Source organism: Phallusia mammillata, chromosome 6, assembly GCF_965637545.1.
Source record: "Phallusia mammillata chromosome 6, kaPhaMamm4.hap1.1, whole genome shotgun sequence".
NCBI classification, from domain to species: Eukaryota; Metazoa; Chordata; class Ascidiacea; order Phlebobranchia; family Ascidiidae; genus Phallusia; species Phallusia mammillata.
In genome coordinates this window covers 12,567,305-12,584,115 of record NC_137257.1, presented here as the reverse complement: position 1 = coordinate 12,584,115, position 16,811 = coordinate 12,567,305, and the positions used below count along the sequence as shown (strand labels likewise).

Genomic DNA, 16,811 nt, shown 5'->3' with positions numbered 1-16,811 from the left:
TTCCGATTTGATTCATGTAAAACTAAAGTATGTGGTGCATATCTCGACATACAATTTTCTCCTGTGAGGCAAGTAACAGGTTGTATACATCAATGATTTTGCTGACACTTTAAGAGAGAGCTGTTTTTGTTGACAAAATTCTTCCGCAATGAAAGACTTTCTTCAATTTTTTTGATATGGAATGTTCCTGTTGATTTTTTCAAGCTTTAAGCATTTTTTCAGATGGTGAACTGCAATAAAAAAATAAAGATAAAGTGTATGCTCATTTGACTTGACAATTATGGGTTAAACAAAAGAGGCTTGAGTTTAGTCACCAATAAGCAGTCAAGTGTTATAAAACAGAGTTAATATTCAATTTTGGGGGTTTTAACTGTGCTAAAATTCAAAATAACATCAGCCAGAAATACAGAAAGAGTTGAGTTTAGAAAGGCAGTAACAAGGCAGCCACTTACTGTGAATCATTTCAATTCAAATCCAATCTACAAGTCCCTCATATGACAGTGTGCTGGTCCTCACTTTGCTTCATATAAAGGTAAGAACTGGAAATTCTTCTCACTGAAAGGTCTCTTTGCATTGCTTCATTGCCAGAACCTTGATGCCAATCAGGTACTTCAATATTGATTCTTGGCTCATTTTAGTGTTTAACATATTCATTTCACAGCTTAGAATGCATTTGTTTTTGTCTTGCTATTTAACAATTAACTGCCATTTTGATATAAAACCCAATTTACCTGCGATTATTATCACAGCAAAAATAATATTTGCCAATAAAAAACAAATTTAATGCTCCACTGCCATTACCGATAAAACCGTCCGCAATCGGGCTGTGTTATAACACAGGTTCTAAAGATTCTAATCCCGCCCGATAAGAAACGCATTATTCTGCGTAACACAGCCGATCTTAATCGGGGACTTCCAGACGGATCGGGTGAGTTGGGCGAAGTTGAGCGAACAGGGTGTTTACACTGGACGTAGCGTAGCGAAGCGAAGTTGGGCGAACGTGCAACTTCTTCGGGGAAACTCTTACACACAAAAACATTTTGGCAAAGGAATACAAACCATTTAATGTTTATTTGTCAATAAATAACTTAAATCATATATATTTCACTACAGTTTGAATTAATTGACATTGTGACGTCATATTACGTGTACATATGTATCTGATTACTGTACAGTAATAAAATGTTTGAATCACCAAGATGCAAAAAGAAAGTTTCCGGATTTTTCTTTGCCATATCTTGACAGGATGTCATTCGGGCGAAGGCTGCGCTCAGTGTAAACAGTCCCATTGAAATCCATTGTAGCGAAAGGTTCGCTCAACTTCGCCCAACTTCGCTACGCTACGCTCAGTGTAAAGGAGCAGATTAAAATTTAGTCCCGATTAAGAAACATCGACTCTGACAGAACAATGTGCTCAAAATCTGGTTGTGACACTAAAAATGACATTATATAGACGAAGGGTAACCAGTAGTGGTGTTAACCGCGCCGCTCATGGCAGCCGTGTAATTTTGAACACTGCCGCGGAACTTTTTATGCCGCGTCGATGCCGCACAATTTGCCTTGGGTCGTCTAAGGGAATGGCTCCCAACTCATTTTAGGCCATAGACTAATTTAACAAATAAAAAACAAAAGAACTGGGCACCACATTCCTTCGCTTCATTGTTTGTTAAAGTATGTAAACTAGTAACTACATCTGGGGTGGATCTTTAATTTTCGAAGACTTAATTGTTTTCACAAAATGCTAATTATTGCCTTGTATTACGTAATAATACTGCATTCACATAATCATCAAGTCAGAACCTGCCAACTTGTTTTGTATTCTCGCAAAAATATCACTATCCTCCGATTATAACTTAATAGTCAACAGAACTAAAAAAATTTAATTTAATAACATATTAGCTGAACAATAACACATTTAAAGTTTTTAAAAATCAACTGCCTTTTATCAAATGTCAAAAAAGCCTATTTCTTCCTCATCTTCACTTTCTGTTGCAATTGATGTTGGTTTGGTGGTTGTCTGAGTAGAATTTCTATAAGTTTCTACTGTCCCTATGGCCTTTATAACAGAATCTGGAAGCTTGTAGGACATGTAGCACTGTCTTTTTCTAATTAACCCAAATCTTATAACCAGTATTCCGTTCAGTAAATCTTTTTTCATGCTGTTTCTAAGTTTATTATGGGTCCCCTTCCCTGAAGGGGACACATATTGATTTTACTCGAATTGTTTTGTTTGTTTTTCTTCCCAAAGTTTGTCCGACTCGTTTTTCCATTAAATGTTTGATGGATTTGGCTGAAATTTACACAGATGGTAGATATAGTTATGTAGATGTGCATCCCACTTTGTTTTTGTTGATAACCCCAGTATTTACCCCGCTAGCCCCCTAAAATGGGTATTTTTCCCCCAAAGTTTGTCCGACTCGTTTTTCCATCAAATGTTTGATGGATTTTGGCTGAAATTTACACAGATGGTAGATATAGTTATGTAGATATGCATCCCACTTTGTTTTTGTTGATAACCCCAGTATTTACCCCGCTCGCCCCCTAAAATGGGTGTGTTTACCCAAAGTTTGTCCGACTCGTTTTTCCATCAAATGTTTGATGGATTTGGCTGAAATTTACACAGATGGTAGATATATTCATGTAGATGTGCATCCCACTTTGTTTTTGTTGATAACCCCAGTATTTACTCCGCTAGCCCCCTAAAATGGGTGAGTTTTTAAACTGTGTAAGAATTGGCTGAAATTTGGATTTCTTGTATAGTATGCCATTTATAGGTGTCGATTGTTGTGTTCAACCCTGTAGTCCTAACATTTACCCCACAAGCCCCTAAAGCAGTGGTGGCCAAACTACGGCCCCCAGTCCTGTTTCATCCGGCCCGCCAAACGCCTTGCCTGGTTTTTTTTACTCCAGACTTTAAAAGGCTTCTTCAAAATTGTGGACAGTTGCATTTATCTCATTTACATACAAACCTTTTATTAAATACAAGTGTAAACAAGATGGTGTTATTTATTGTTATTCTACTACAATAATATATATTTTAATAAAGATGGCAACCAGTTACGACAAATTTTACGTAAATCTAATTTAATCCGGCCCTCCAGTGGCAAGACAGTTGCAAATTTGGCCCTCTGGTAAAAAAGTTTGGCCACCCCTGCCCTAAAGTGTAAAACGTATTTGTATGTTACTGGGCACCACAAACGAAAGATTTCTTTGGAGCAATGGTGTTACAAGGGCAACCAGTTGTATGTTGCTCGTTGGTGGGTTGCTTGGTGGTCGTTTTTGCGCCATGGCAGTTAGGGGCTTGTTAACAGCCCTATGACGTCAGAAACAGTAACGGTTGTTGCTCAAAACACCTCTAGTTGTCGAAATTTTAAACATTGGCGGATTGGGCTGAAATTTTGCAGTACTATTGATTGAGTCATTGTGGTTTTTACATATTTTTTAGTTTGTGTGTCGAACCCAATTAGTTGCGCTACTAGCCCCCTAAAATGGGTCAGTTTTTTAAAACGTTAAATAGGACATACTTCAAACAATATCTGGAGTGAATCTAATTTTATAGTTTGTATTCTACATAGTATTATTATTTAAGCCCAGTGCCAGTCACTGTGTTTTACCTTACAACACCCGACTTTCTCATGGTTATCTCTTGAATTGCATTATTTTCAACTTTGCATGTGTGGGGACCCATGAGTTTTTGCCTGCAGAAACGACTAAAGTTATAAAAGACGATGGCTAATATGGGACCCAATACAAAATAAGCATAGGAAATATATTTATGTTTTAAAATAGGTTATAGTGTATATGCAAGGGCAATATGTGCTAAGCCACCCTTCTAGATTTTACACAATTCATGGCACTAAAAATTCTTTTCACATCAGCATTTGAATGTGGTAGTATCATAGCTTGCTTAGCACACTCCAAAAGTTCTGAAAATGAACTTTCTCCTGAGGCGTTTTTGAAATCTGTTACTTCTGACCAAAACTTTTCTGTTTCTGTGTTATTAGTGCACTTTACCAGATTGATGTTTTGTAGTTGACTTTCAGCTGTTCCAATGATGTTGTTGGGTATACCCAAGCATTCCATGACTTTACAGTATTTTCCTAAATCTTTAACTGGCTGTAGAATATTATGTACTGAAAACAAAGACACATTCTTTGAAACAGTCAAGTTTTCTGGAAGTCTCTGTTTTAATTGCTTGTATAAAATAATAAGAAAATTTTGGCACCGTTGCCTCATATTGCTCTCTTCAGTTTGGGACAAAAGCTTCTTAGATTTGATTTCAGCAATTTTTGACTCAAATTGATATCCGAAATAAGGTTTTGGATGTAAATAATCTTCAATTGTACAAGTAAGAGGATCAGCCCTGCAAGAGGGCAGGACTAATTTAGTGAAAACTGACTTAAGAAGCATCAGCAAGTCATCCAACAGTTTCATTTTATCTACATTTTTTGATTCGAATAATTTATCGGTTGTTTGTACTTCTGTTAAAATTGGTTGCAAATTCCTGTTGCTCCTGCAATTGTTTGATCTGCATTTGATGTTGCCTGAATTTTAGTGAGGCATTTTTTTAAAGGTGACAGGTTTTCATAAACTCTGATTATGGTCCGAATATTGAAGTTCCACCTTGTAGCAGATGGACGTGGAATTGTGGCATCCATATGTTTTTTTAAAATGGAAACACGTTGTGGTGATCTTGAGAAAAAAATGAATAGCCAAAGCGTTAGAAAAAAATATTCTTGCATTTCGACTAATACTTGCTGCATTTTTCATGATCAAATTGAGTTGATGTGCATAACAGTGATTAAAATGTGCATTACTATACACTGCTTTTACTTTTTTCTGAACTCCTGATTTTCTGCCTCTCATCACATTTGCACCATTATATGTCTGAGCTATTAATTTTTGTCCATTTCCTTGAAGGATTATGTCCAATTGTTCTAAAATACGATTTGATATGCCATCAGCTGCTTGATTTTCTGGAGTAAAAAAAACCCAAAAGCGCTCGTATATTTCTCCATCCAAAAGGTACCACAGAACAAGGACCATTTGTGTAGTTTCCGAAACATCGGTTGTATCATCAGCCATAACAGCGACAAAAGAAGCTCTTCCAATTTCGGCCCTTATCTCATCACGGTAAATTTGGCAGTCAAGTATTTCATTTTGAATTGTTTTAGAAACCCCTTTGAAAACTGTACTTGTTTCTAAGTGTTTTTTTAACTCTGGATCTAACTTAGATGCAAAATTAACTAATCCTTCAAATACCCCTGGATTAAGAGCATCATCTTTTTCATCATGTCCACGTAAGGGAGTTTCAAAGTTTCCACAGAACAAAATGCAGTCTATTATTTTGGACAAAATTTCACGATTTTTTTTCACTGTTTTGTTGTGTTCAATAATTGAAAGTCTATACGCCTCACTAAGTTTTTCCTTAATACTTACAGTTCGTGAAAGTGAAACATCATTGTCCACATGCTTCTTTGACTTCTCATGTTTTTTCTGCTTTCTCACCTATTTTGGCTACATTCGTAAAACCATCTTTTGTCCAGCATTTTTCATCACCTCCAAACAGCAAACATGGAAAACAGGACAGTGCATTTTTAACTTCACAACCACAAAGCCATTTTTTCTTTTAAAACCATTCAGAATTAAAACTGTGTATATATTTCTTGTTGTGGCTCATTCCTGGCTGACAAAGTTGAATATCAGGCGTTGGACGCCCTTTTTTCTTTATACTTACCTTTTCAGAACTTGATAACTGCGAAAACTTAAGTTGCTGAAGCTCACTTACAGTCACCGAATGAGAATCTTGAAAAGCCATGATTAACCTTTCAATCAATAACTGTAAAAATGATTAAAAAAGAATACCTGTCCTACTGTACTCATTGTCGAACTTAATGGTACAAGTGATTTGCTTTGGCACACAATAAACGCGGAACAGACAACACAACTACTTCCGGTTGCCCGGTTCACACGCTACGTGATTGGTGGAGCTGCGCGAGCCGCAGCAGCCTGGCTCCAATTTCGCCCAGCATGTAGCTTTTCAAAGTGCGCATGCGCAGAACCGCAAAACGTCAGAAAACTGGAGCTGCAGTTCAAGCATAGATATACATTATTGAATTAAAAAAAAAATTTTTAATGAAAAAAAAAGGTGAATAGGGCGGAAATTATGCTTATTATATATTGTTAAGGGATACAAAAATTAAAATAATGAAGGTTATTTGTAATATTATGGTAGGTGTATTAAGTAAAAATATCTAGGGGGTGCTGCAGCTCCGCAGCACCCTAGCACGAGCCGCCCCTGAATTTCGTGGACGTTCGAGTCCACGTGCGTTAGTGCAGTGCTCTTCAACCTTTTTTGGTGTGGTGAACCCTTAAAGTTGTTGTGACAAACCCTGTTTACTTAAAAGGTAAACTGAGATAAAAAGCAAAATGAAAAATCGTTATGCATATCAACTTGTCAATTAACTCCAAGCATATGTTCGCGAATTTTCTATGAAACACCAACACTCGATACCCTAACCTAACATAACCCGAATGTAACACAGCCACTATCAAACTAGACACGGGCATAAACCATTCAAAAAGTTTACTTGAGTTATACATAAGTTGAAACCTATCTTTTTTCTAATATCTTGAAAGTCAAATATTAATGGTGCATTAAAAGTTTGTGATGCACCCTTGTACACCTTTTCGTACTGGTGCACCTCATGCATATTTTGGTGCACCCGGTGCACCGTGCACACCGGTTGAAGAGCACTGCGTTAGTGTATAATTGTCGAATACAATGAATTATTCATCAATTCGGAATGACAGTATTCGTCCCCGTAGATAAGTCTCAAGAAATTTGACGTTTTGATAAACAAAGCCATCGCGGTATAGTTGGCCGACTATTCTTGTTCCGATTGAGTCGATGTATTCGATTAGTGGCCTTGTAGCGAAAAGTTCACCGTGGCGAAGACTGTGTAGAATTGTTCCATTGATTTCTTTGCAGGTGATCTCGGTCATTAGGTCGGATGTTGTGATTGCTGCTCGGTGTCCTCCAAGTACTTGGCTAATGATTTCGCCAGGATATTGACGGGACAGCAGAGAGTAGACCGTTGATAGTAGAGACTGAATTTGGCACTCTACGCAGTGCTCGTCGTTCGTCATGTTTGTGATGCTGGTTATCAAAGCATCAGTGACTTCGTTCATGATTAGACCTTGAACCGCGTCTTTCTGCGAACGTTGCATTTTGTCCAGCCGATTCCTCATTGTGTTGATAGTACAGTTTTTAGGTGCAATGATAATATCCCCAGCACAAAAAGCGTCCGGGGATGCAACCTCCTTGGGACATTGCAACAAGATGCAACCTCCTTGGGACATTGCAACAAGATGCAACCTCCTTGGGACATTGCAACAAGATGCAACCTCCTTGGGACATTCAAAAGTGTGGTGAATGCTGAGATCAAGATCGGGTATTTCGAGGCGTCGAGGTTGATTCACGGAATCGCCGTGACGCTGAAACATCACGTAGGTGCCTATGGGATATGTAATGACACAGTCGACGTTTTTAGGAACTGACCAAACGAAAGTACGAACACACTGCAAAAACCTTGGTGGACGTTGCTGTTTGACATAATCCCCAAAGCGCTGCCAAGCTTTTTGTTGATTTGATGATAATAAATGGTCGACTTGGTCAGTAGGCTATAGCGTTGTTTACTAATCCCACGTTGTTAGTTGGCCACTTGTATTCTATTTTTATTTGGTTGTTAGTAGAATACAATATATCGCTTTTTTGCAACAATCTGCCGGTTGGTGGTGGAGGTAAGGTGCGTTTCCATTCTTCACAAGTGCCAGGAGTATAGGAGCGGAAGCGGCAATTGTATTTTGTGTGTGAAATTTTCCACCGAAGAAATAGTAATGCGACTCGTAGCAAGTGGTGTATATCTGACACATGGCAACATTTAGTTTAATTTCTCCTTTGGAAGGGTTAAACACGTCTACAGTGCATTTGTCTTTTAAAGGGTGTTTGTAGTTCTTCTTACAAGGCATGGGTTTGGGAATGAAATATTCCCACTTGGAAAGTGTGTCGTGACATAGTTTGAACTTGTGTGTAGAGCTGTGAGTAGTTGTCCTGATGGAAAGAAATATGATTAAACTGAAATAAATCATGATGTTTAATCTCTGAATCTGAGTGGTCGCCTGACAACTCGACCGGTTCGGGTTTTGATGGTTGGTGACGGAGGAGTAGGTGCAGTGGTTGATGATCGATCAACCTCGATATCGTGTGTTGCGGCTGTTTCGCAGTTCCTCGAGAAGTGGAAACAGGAGTTTGCGACTGCACAAACAAATGTGGAGAGTTTAGCATCATTACCGAGATGGCAATTTCTGCAAGACTGTCTAAATCCTGATGTATACTTGCCGATAGAACAAGTCTGACCTCCTTTGGCAGTCGACCTAAAAACAGTTTTTTTAATAAGGTCACAGCAGATGGGCCTAAATCTCCATAACCAGCAATTTCATTTCGTTAAGCAGTTCGCTGGGTTTCTTATTGTAAGGTTCGCCAGCGCTTAACAACTGGTTTAGGCGCATTGTTTCACTTGTCTCATAAAACTTAAGCAAATCCTGCTTTAAGTGAGAATAGGGACGATCGGAAGTTCGGTTCAAAATAAGATGACCGATTTTCGCAATTTGATCCTCTCCCAATCTAGGTATGATTGCAGCGAATTTTTCCTGATCGCTGTAAATCTGGTTAGCTTCGTTTCGACGGTGGCAACCATACAGCACACCGTTCGGCCCAGAACTTAGGGATGTTTAATTTAGCCAGCAGCATTCCTCTGTTAGGTGGTAACATGGCAGTTGCGACCCCGGTTTGCTGATTGGCAGACAAATCCGGGTAAACCACCCTGATATCGGACGGTTGACTGATGGGTGAACAGTTCGCCGTGAACTATACCCACTGTCACAATCGTCTTGACCAGGGGTCACCAAACTACGGCCCGCGAGGTCATTTCATGCGGCCCGCGACCACATTTTTTAGGTTGCCAAATTGTATTAATAACTTTGTAACATTAAAAGTTAATCTCCTCCTTACAAAAGTTTTTCTGTGGGGATATTCAGAATTAACATTACCGAGTTTCATAAGATTTAACGCCCAGGATTGATTCCAAGCCAGTTTGTTACATCACAGACAAGACTACAAGTGTTAATTGTGAGCAAACAATTGCCTTCTTTTGTCACTTGTGGCGTAATATACAAGCAATGCTAGTAAGATGAGACTAATTATACAGTTTAACAGTCGCATGAATGGAATTGTAGAAAGACCATATCTTGACTTGACGCACCTAAAAAATCGCCTCACGGGCTACGTTTGGAAAGACGGCGCTGGGGCATGTAAACCATGCGGCCCGCGCTAATCATAATTAGCACTCATCCGGCCCGCAGTGAAAAAAGTTTGGTGACCCCTGGTCTTGACGATTGTTTGTTTGAAACGGCCCAGGATGACGAGAATCCTTGGGTAATTGTCCTGTACCACTGTAAGAGGGCAGCTCAGTGCTTCTTATGATGGTAGTAGAAGTAAGTTTTGTCTTTTTGGATTTACCAAAAGGCAGAAGATTATGCATGTAGGACATAATTAAGTACAAATCATTGCAAATAGTAAACAACAAAATAATTCCTCACCGTAATTGAGTATTGGGTCCGTCAAAATCACGTCGAGTTCGTCAATTTATGTAGGGGCTGGCCGGGTTGACGTCGTAGGCTACTGTTATTACTACAGAAGTATCTTTCGCTTGCCTATCTGAGCTACTGCTGGTCTGAGCTTAGTCCAATGAGAAAGACGGCGTTTAACCTCAAACTTAGTTTATTGAGTTAAGAGAGATTAAAAGATATTTACATTAAGAGTGAGAGTTACAACACATGTGAATATATTGTGGCAAAGGTGATGATGACGCAACTGTACAATCGTGCTTAAGGTGTTAAACAGCGATAACTGACAATTGAGGTCGAGAACGGAAAAGGTGACGATGACGAAATAAAACGTTCATGCAATCACGGTCACTCGTACGATATTATACGCGCTTATGTATAACTTCAATACACGATACTCCACAAGTGCAACCTTATTTAATGCTGAATAATAATTTTAACTAAAGCTTAACTTAAGGAAAAAAGCTATTTAAATAAAATGTACCAATTTGCGACCACTGGTCGTGACCACAAGTCGACGTCTATATGACATACATGTGTCTGCTGGGTTACTCCTTTATTCAGAACTTTTTTCTTTAACAACGTGCTTTCAACCAGAATTTCCAAGATTATCGCGTTTAAATTAATGTAAGTGAATTCGTTACAGCAGAATCGAAATCAAAACATAAAGATTGTGCGCGAACAATTGCTTTCGTTCATTGCTTGTAAATGAAGTAAAAGGAGCATTGTTATACACTGAAGATTTTTGTACATTCGGCCACAATTTGCATACAAGTGGTGCACAACGGTCGCATCGCAGATCGTTATTTTACCAACGGCCGCGAATTGTCTGCTTGCTTTTGTTTCAAAATTACTGGTGTGAAGAAATTGGGTTATATCACATAAGCTTATATTGCATCTAATGGCGCCTCAAACGCCCATGTTTCTAACTTTACACACTGATCGAGCGAAACAGTCTGACTGTGACATTATTGTTGCTTCGCTACAGCATGTCTTTTTCAACGGCATGGCTATCTGCTTAAAATGGGTCAAACAGCAAGTTACATTTTCTTTGACGTCATTCAAACATAGGTCATTGCCTACTCAGTGCTTTTTGCGTGAATTGAAACAGTTTTTCCTCGTTTACCTATAGACCAGTGGTTCTTAACCGGGGTTCGGCAACGCCGTATCAGGGGCTCGACGAAGGTCTTATTGGAGTACAATACAAATACTCGTTTTTGTCAAACTTCAGGGTCTATAGTTAAAACGGCAATTTGTATTTGCTCAATATCAAAACACTAGAAGGTTAAACTTAGGCAGGGGTGTTTTAAACTGCACTAAACAGTTTTTAAGGTACTAAAAAGAGTACTACCAGCCTAGTATCCATATGCTTCAGACTTTTTGTACGCCTATTGTGTGAAAACAATGCGAACAAAACAGCTACCACAAGCAATATAGACAATATAGATTATGACATCATAAACACTCAAGACTGATCTCCGCGCTGTGCAGCTCAATCTGTGCACCGAGCTAGAAATTAATCTGGTCTTTTTGGGCGCTATTAGATGCTAAATACATGATATAAACCAAGTATTAAAAAAATAAGCAGGTAAATGGCGGCCGTTGGTGAAATAAGAATCTGCGATGCGGCCGTCCTAGCAAAATAGTTGTGCATTCCTGCACAAAGGTTTTATTTTCTTTTTTTGACGTAACAAAGAGCATTATTGTTAACGTTGTTCGTAAGCAGAAAAACAACGAATTTTTGTTGGCAACAAAAACTTATTACTTGTAATAAGTTATACATCTTTTTTATGTTTGTGTACAGATGGTAAAAAAATACAATGCTTTATTTTGGTAAAAAAGAAAACTGCCGAATTTAAGCAACCATGAAACAAGTTGCTTGTATTATTATGTCAGAATTTAACAAAATGACAAACAGTAACTGCGTTTGAACAAAAACTAATTATGATCCACCAAACAAAATGGGTTAAAAACCTAGGATGTATATTTGGGGTTCGACCAAAGGCTGAAGAATATCGTAAGGGTTCGGCCGTTATAAAAAGGTTAAGAACCACTGCTATAGACTGATTTTGAGAGTAAAATTTGCCACAGTTTCCTTCGACGTCCTATTTCACAAAGTCAAATTTTCGTCCCAGTATCCCAAAAGTGACATTTATCGAAAATATTTTTACACATTGTCCACGAGTATCACTAATATCTCTGTTTTACAACGTTTACTATGCGATTGTAGTTTCAACACAATGTTGTGTGTGACGTTATAAACGGTTGTAATGCGCTGGGTTTACCTTGTAGTCAACGTGTCATTCTAAAATTCACATGTGTTAGTGCAGGGCTACTCAAACTTTCTTGCTTTGCCACCCCATTTTAAAACAGAAATTTCTACGCGACCCCTTGATGGATAAAGCCCAGGCGTGCACAACCTTTCGCTATGACGGCCGCATCACAGATCTTTATTTCACCAACGGCCGCCTGCTTGCTTGCATTTTAAAATTACTGAGGTAAAGAAGTGATATATTATACCAGCGTGGTCCAACTGCGGGCCCGCGGGCCAATAAGAGATAATTTTCTTGTGCAACTCGGATCGGATGTTGAATCGGATGTTTTAATGAAAATGCTAATTTCTGTTTTTACTTTCCGAAAATGTAGGTAACAAACGACACAAATAAACTGTAAAAACTCGATTGTAACGCATGACAAGGCATTGTTATGTACAATAAAGAGTTTCTGCGTCAACAAATTAGTAGGACATTTTCCTGCAAAGAGTAGAAACTAAACGCTTGTTCTCTGCAAGAGTTAGCGTACGGACTATAAATATGAGTAGCCGAAAGCAAACAAAAGCGGCAGATAGAGCATTTTTGAAGAGGTGGGAAGAAAATTATCTTTTCGTCGAAAACGACGGAAAGCCACTCTGTTTAGTGTACCAGAAGACAGTTTCAGCAGCAAAGGAATACAACATAAAGCGCCATTATGAGACACTTCACGAACACAAATTTAAAAAATACAAGGAAATGAAAGAAAGGATGTCATGCAGAATCTTAAAAGTTAACAGGAGAAACAAGTCAATGTTATGTTTAATTTTGTGGGAAGCCAAAGGATAAGCCTTGCTGCGTCTTATGAAGTTGCGCTCGTTCTTGCGAAAGGAAGAAAGTCATTTCGTGAAGGGGAATTAATAAAAGAATGTACGATAAAGATGGCCGAGGTCTTTGGTGAAGAAAAAGTAGCAGAAAAATTTAAAACAGTATCTTTATCCCATCAGTCAATAGCAAGGAGAACTGCTGATATAAGTGAACATGTTTCTTGTAAACTAAAGATGTTAATGAGCAAGTGTAGCTATTTTTCACTTGCTTTGGATGAGAGCACTGATGTAACAGATGATTTTTGCTCGACTAGTTGACCAGAATTTTACTGTTTATGGAGAATTGCTTAAAATCCAGCCATTAGTAGGTGGTACAAAGGGTTCAGACATATACGGGGCTTTAAGCTCAGTTGTTTCCGAGTAAGGAGGATTTGAAAAATGTTCGTGTGTTGTAACGGATGGCTCAAAGGCAATGGTGGGAAGTAGAATTGGTCTTGTTGGATTGCTGAAGGAAAATGGAATAAACTGCATAACACTGCACTGCATAATTCACCAGGAGGCTCTTTGTGGCAAAGTACTAAAAATGATAAATGTCATGCAAAGTTAAGTGTGATGTCATAACAGACTACAAGAATCAGCCTCTGTACAGTCGTTCTCCATAGTTTTTTCGCCATTGTCTGGTTTCGCAGCTGTTAGTTGTTTTAGTATTTTAACGTTTTAACTTTTATGTGTTTTTATCGTTTCTTTTCTTTTTTAGACAGAAACCGACGATGCCTTTATAGGCGAAATTAATATTTCTGTTGCAAATAAAACTTTACACTGACGCTGATCGTCTGCCACTCTTTATGAGTATATTTTGTATGTCATGCAAAGTGTTATTAATATGGTTAATTTAATAAGGGGTGGATATAAAGCCCAACGACATCGAAAATTCATGTCATTTTTACAAGAACTGGATGCTGAATTTAGTGACTTGCCTTTGTATACAAGCATTAGATGGTTGAGTGCAGGTAAGGTGCTTAAACACTTCTTTGAACTACGCAAAAAAATTCTTTCATTTTTCGAAGAACAACTTTCGGACAGCACGGAAACTTTTCAAGCACAGTTGCGAAGCACTAAGTTTCTAAGTGGTTTAGCGTTTTTAGCAGACATGACAAATTACCTGAACGTGTTAAACTTGAGTTTGCAGGGAAAAGAGCAAAGCATTTCACATTTGATGGGACATGTGGAAGGTTTTCGTTCAAAGTTAGTTTTGTTCACGGACGGCTTGCAAAAAAGCGATCTTACCCATTTTACTTTCTGCCGTGTGATCAAGGAAAAATATCCGGACGCTGATTTCACGCAATTTGTAAATAACATGACTTCACTGTCCGATGAATTTCGCTGCAGATTTGCGGATTTTCAGAAGTTAAAAAGTCCACTTGCCCTTTTCAACAATCCCATGCAAGTGAGTATTAATACACAGCCACAGGAGATGCAACTGGAATTATGTGAACTTCAGAATGATCCTTTTTTACTTTCAAAGAAAATGAAAAATCCAGAAAACTTCTGGAAGTATGTTTCTAACGAGAGGTTTCCAATTCTCAAAGATAGTGCCGTAAAATTATACTCAATGTTTGGAAGCGCTTACATTTGTGAATGTGCTTTTTCTGTAATGAACGATGTAAAAAGCAAAAACAGAAACAAACTTGGAAACAATGCTTTGCACGACTGCCTCCGCATGGCGACAAGAAAATAACACAGCATTTGAACTGGGTATTTGTATAATCCAAAGGTTGTTAACAACAAAAGATGTCAACTCATTACAGAATTGATAGTACACTGCAAAAAATAATGGCTCACTATTGAGCCATAAGGACCAACCTTTAACTGTACTGACTCATTTTTCCCTTATTTTTTGACTGGAAATGCCGAAACCATTTTTAATTTTCAGCTAACAAACTTTCAGTGTGAAAGTAGAAACATGGCTCATTACAAGCCGATACTGGATTGATATAAGCCATGTTTAAAAAGATTTTTGAAATGGGCCATTCCAAACCATTTTTGGCTTGAATTCAGCCTTTTTTATTTTTTGACTTCATAGCTAACTAATTTTTTTGCAGTGTAAGATTATACTGCTGATTACTGTAAACATTTTGGAAGTTTAAGCAGTATGTTGATTTCAGATATTTATGTCATTTAAAATATGGTAAGTGATGGTGATTATAGGTCTCTTTAGCCATACAGCCTTAAAAGTAGCTTTAAATATAAAAGACCAGCCCTCATTGTTGCCATTACATGGAAGCATTGCATTTTAGTAAACATGAACACTTCTATCTTGCTGCTTGCTTTATCCGCGCTGTTGTTTTCACGATGCGATGGTATCTAAAACAAAATTGCTCTAAATTCTCGCGATCCAAGCATTTTGCAAAATTGCTATAAATTCTCGCGACACATCAAGTTTGTGAAAAATACAAAGCAACTAAATATCAATATAAAGACTGATATTATGCTGTTGTCAGTTGCTATTTTCACATAAAATCGTAGGTAAACGAAGGTATTTGTTCTAACAATTACGTAGTCATATGTAACAATGCAATAATGATTAAAAGGTTGAAAAAAGCCGAAATTCATTAAAACTGTAGATACGATGCTTATATTCATGGGAAATTTAAAAGATTTCGCGACCCATACTAGAAGGTCTCGCGACCCAAATTTGGGTCGCGACCCACTACTTGCGGACCCCTGGTGTAGCCTACTGCAGTTAAACTACTTGTACAAATTTGTTAAATAGAAATATTGCTTTTGGACCTGTACAAAAACCAGTTGGTGAGTGTTGTTAATTTTGCAAACTCGTTGTTATTTACAGTGGCGGCTCGTGCCTAAAATTTGTGGGGGTGCTGCCCATTGTGACGCAATTTTATTGTGACGCAATAATGTACACGAGTGTAAACAGCAGACGGCATCATTTGTGTATTTTGTTTACTTGCACAGCGACGGGCTAAACACAATAACTTGCACAGCGACGGGCTAAACACAATAACCCATTGTGACGCAATTTTATTGTGACGCAATAATGTACACGAGTGTAAACAGCAGACGGCATCATTTGTGTATTTTGTTTACTTGCACAGCGACGGGCTAAACACAATAACGTTCAGTCATAATGTGAAAAACAAAAACATACGTGGCACAGCTTCGAAACGAAGCGGTTGTAAATACGGTAAAACACAACAGGAATTTCAGTTCGACAACAAAAATTTTCATGTTTCATTTGAGTAAATTTAGTCACAGTCAGCGTTTTCAACATATTCTATGACACTTCACAGATTATTGTCACACAAAAAAAACTAGCCATACAGCTTTTTATTGGTATCATAACTAACAAATTTAACAACCACATTACATTGGTTTCAGAACTTGTTCATTTAAACATCTTTCTTGAATTTTTGCGTACAGACTATTAATTGTATTTTAGTTTCTTAACTGCAATAATTGCTGCTTGCTGACAAATAGCTTGTAATTCCTCCTTCAAGTTCAAACCGCCTTCAAGCTTTAAAATTTACAACACTCCCACTTAAATTTAAACCATACTATTAAATCTTGTGCTTCCTTTTTCCAACCAAAATGAATCATGAGGTTATAGTTAGGGCATGATAATTGATAGCTTCTTCCTTAATCCCAAATGATAACTAAGAAAATGTTTTTCTATTTAGTACTAGCACTGCAAGTCTTTTGGATATATTGGTGTTCCTCAGCAAAACTGGCATCTTTGTCAGTGTTGAAAAGAACTGTTTTGCCTTTGAAGGAATCATGGAAACAGCAAAAAAGGATTTTTCATCCTAGTAGTTTAACTTGTCAAAACATCATCTCTAGATTAATTATTTTCAAAGTAATCATGAACATCAGATCTACAGAAACATTTTGAGTAGCTAGCTGTTCTTTGTCAACAATAGGATGTGCTTGGTGTCACTACTATCTTGTCTGTAGAATAATCATTCTTAAGCAACACTTCCTGTGAAGCAATTTAGCAGCTACTGTTTAGACAAACAGTACATGTCCATTATAT

General features: G+C 37.9%; 1 protein-coding gene and 1 pseudogene across 1 annotated transcript; one reads left to right on the top strand and one right to left on the bottom strand.

Annotated features, from left to right (window-relative positions):
- Nucleotides 1-2,992: 2,992 nt before the first annotated feature.
- Nucleotides 2,993-10,125, bottom strand: LOC145232934 (uncharacterized; annotated as a pseudogene).
- A 3,521-nt stretch (nucleotides 10,126-13,646) lies between these two features.
- On the top strand, nucleotides 13,647-14,501 carry LOC145234277 (general transcription factor II-I repeat domain-containing protein 2B-like). The gene has a single exon (XM_080099022.1). It carries the CDS (start codon nucleotides 13,647-13,649, stop codon nucleotides 14,499-14,501), a length of 855 nt encoding a protein of 284 aa, XP_079955148.1.
- The last annotated feature ends 2,310 nt before the right edge of the window (nucleotides 14,502-16,811 follow it).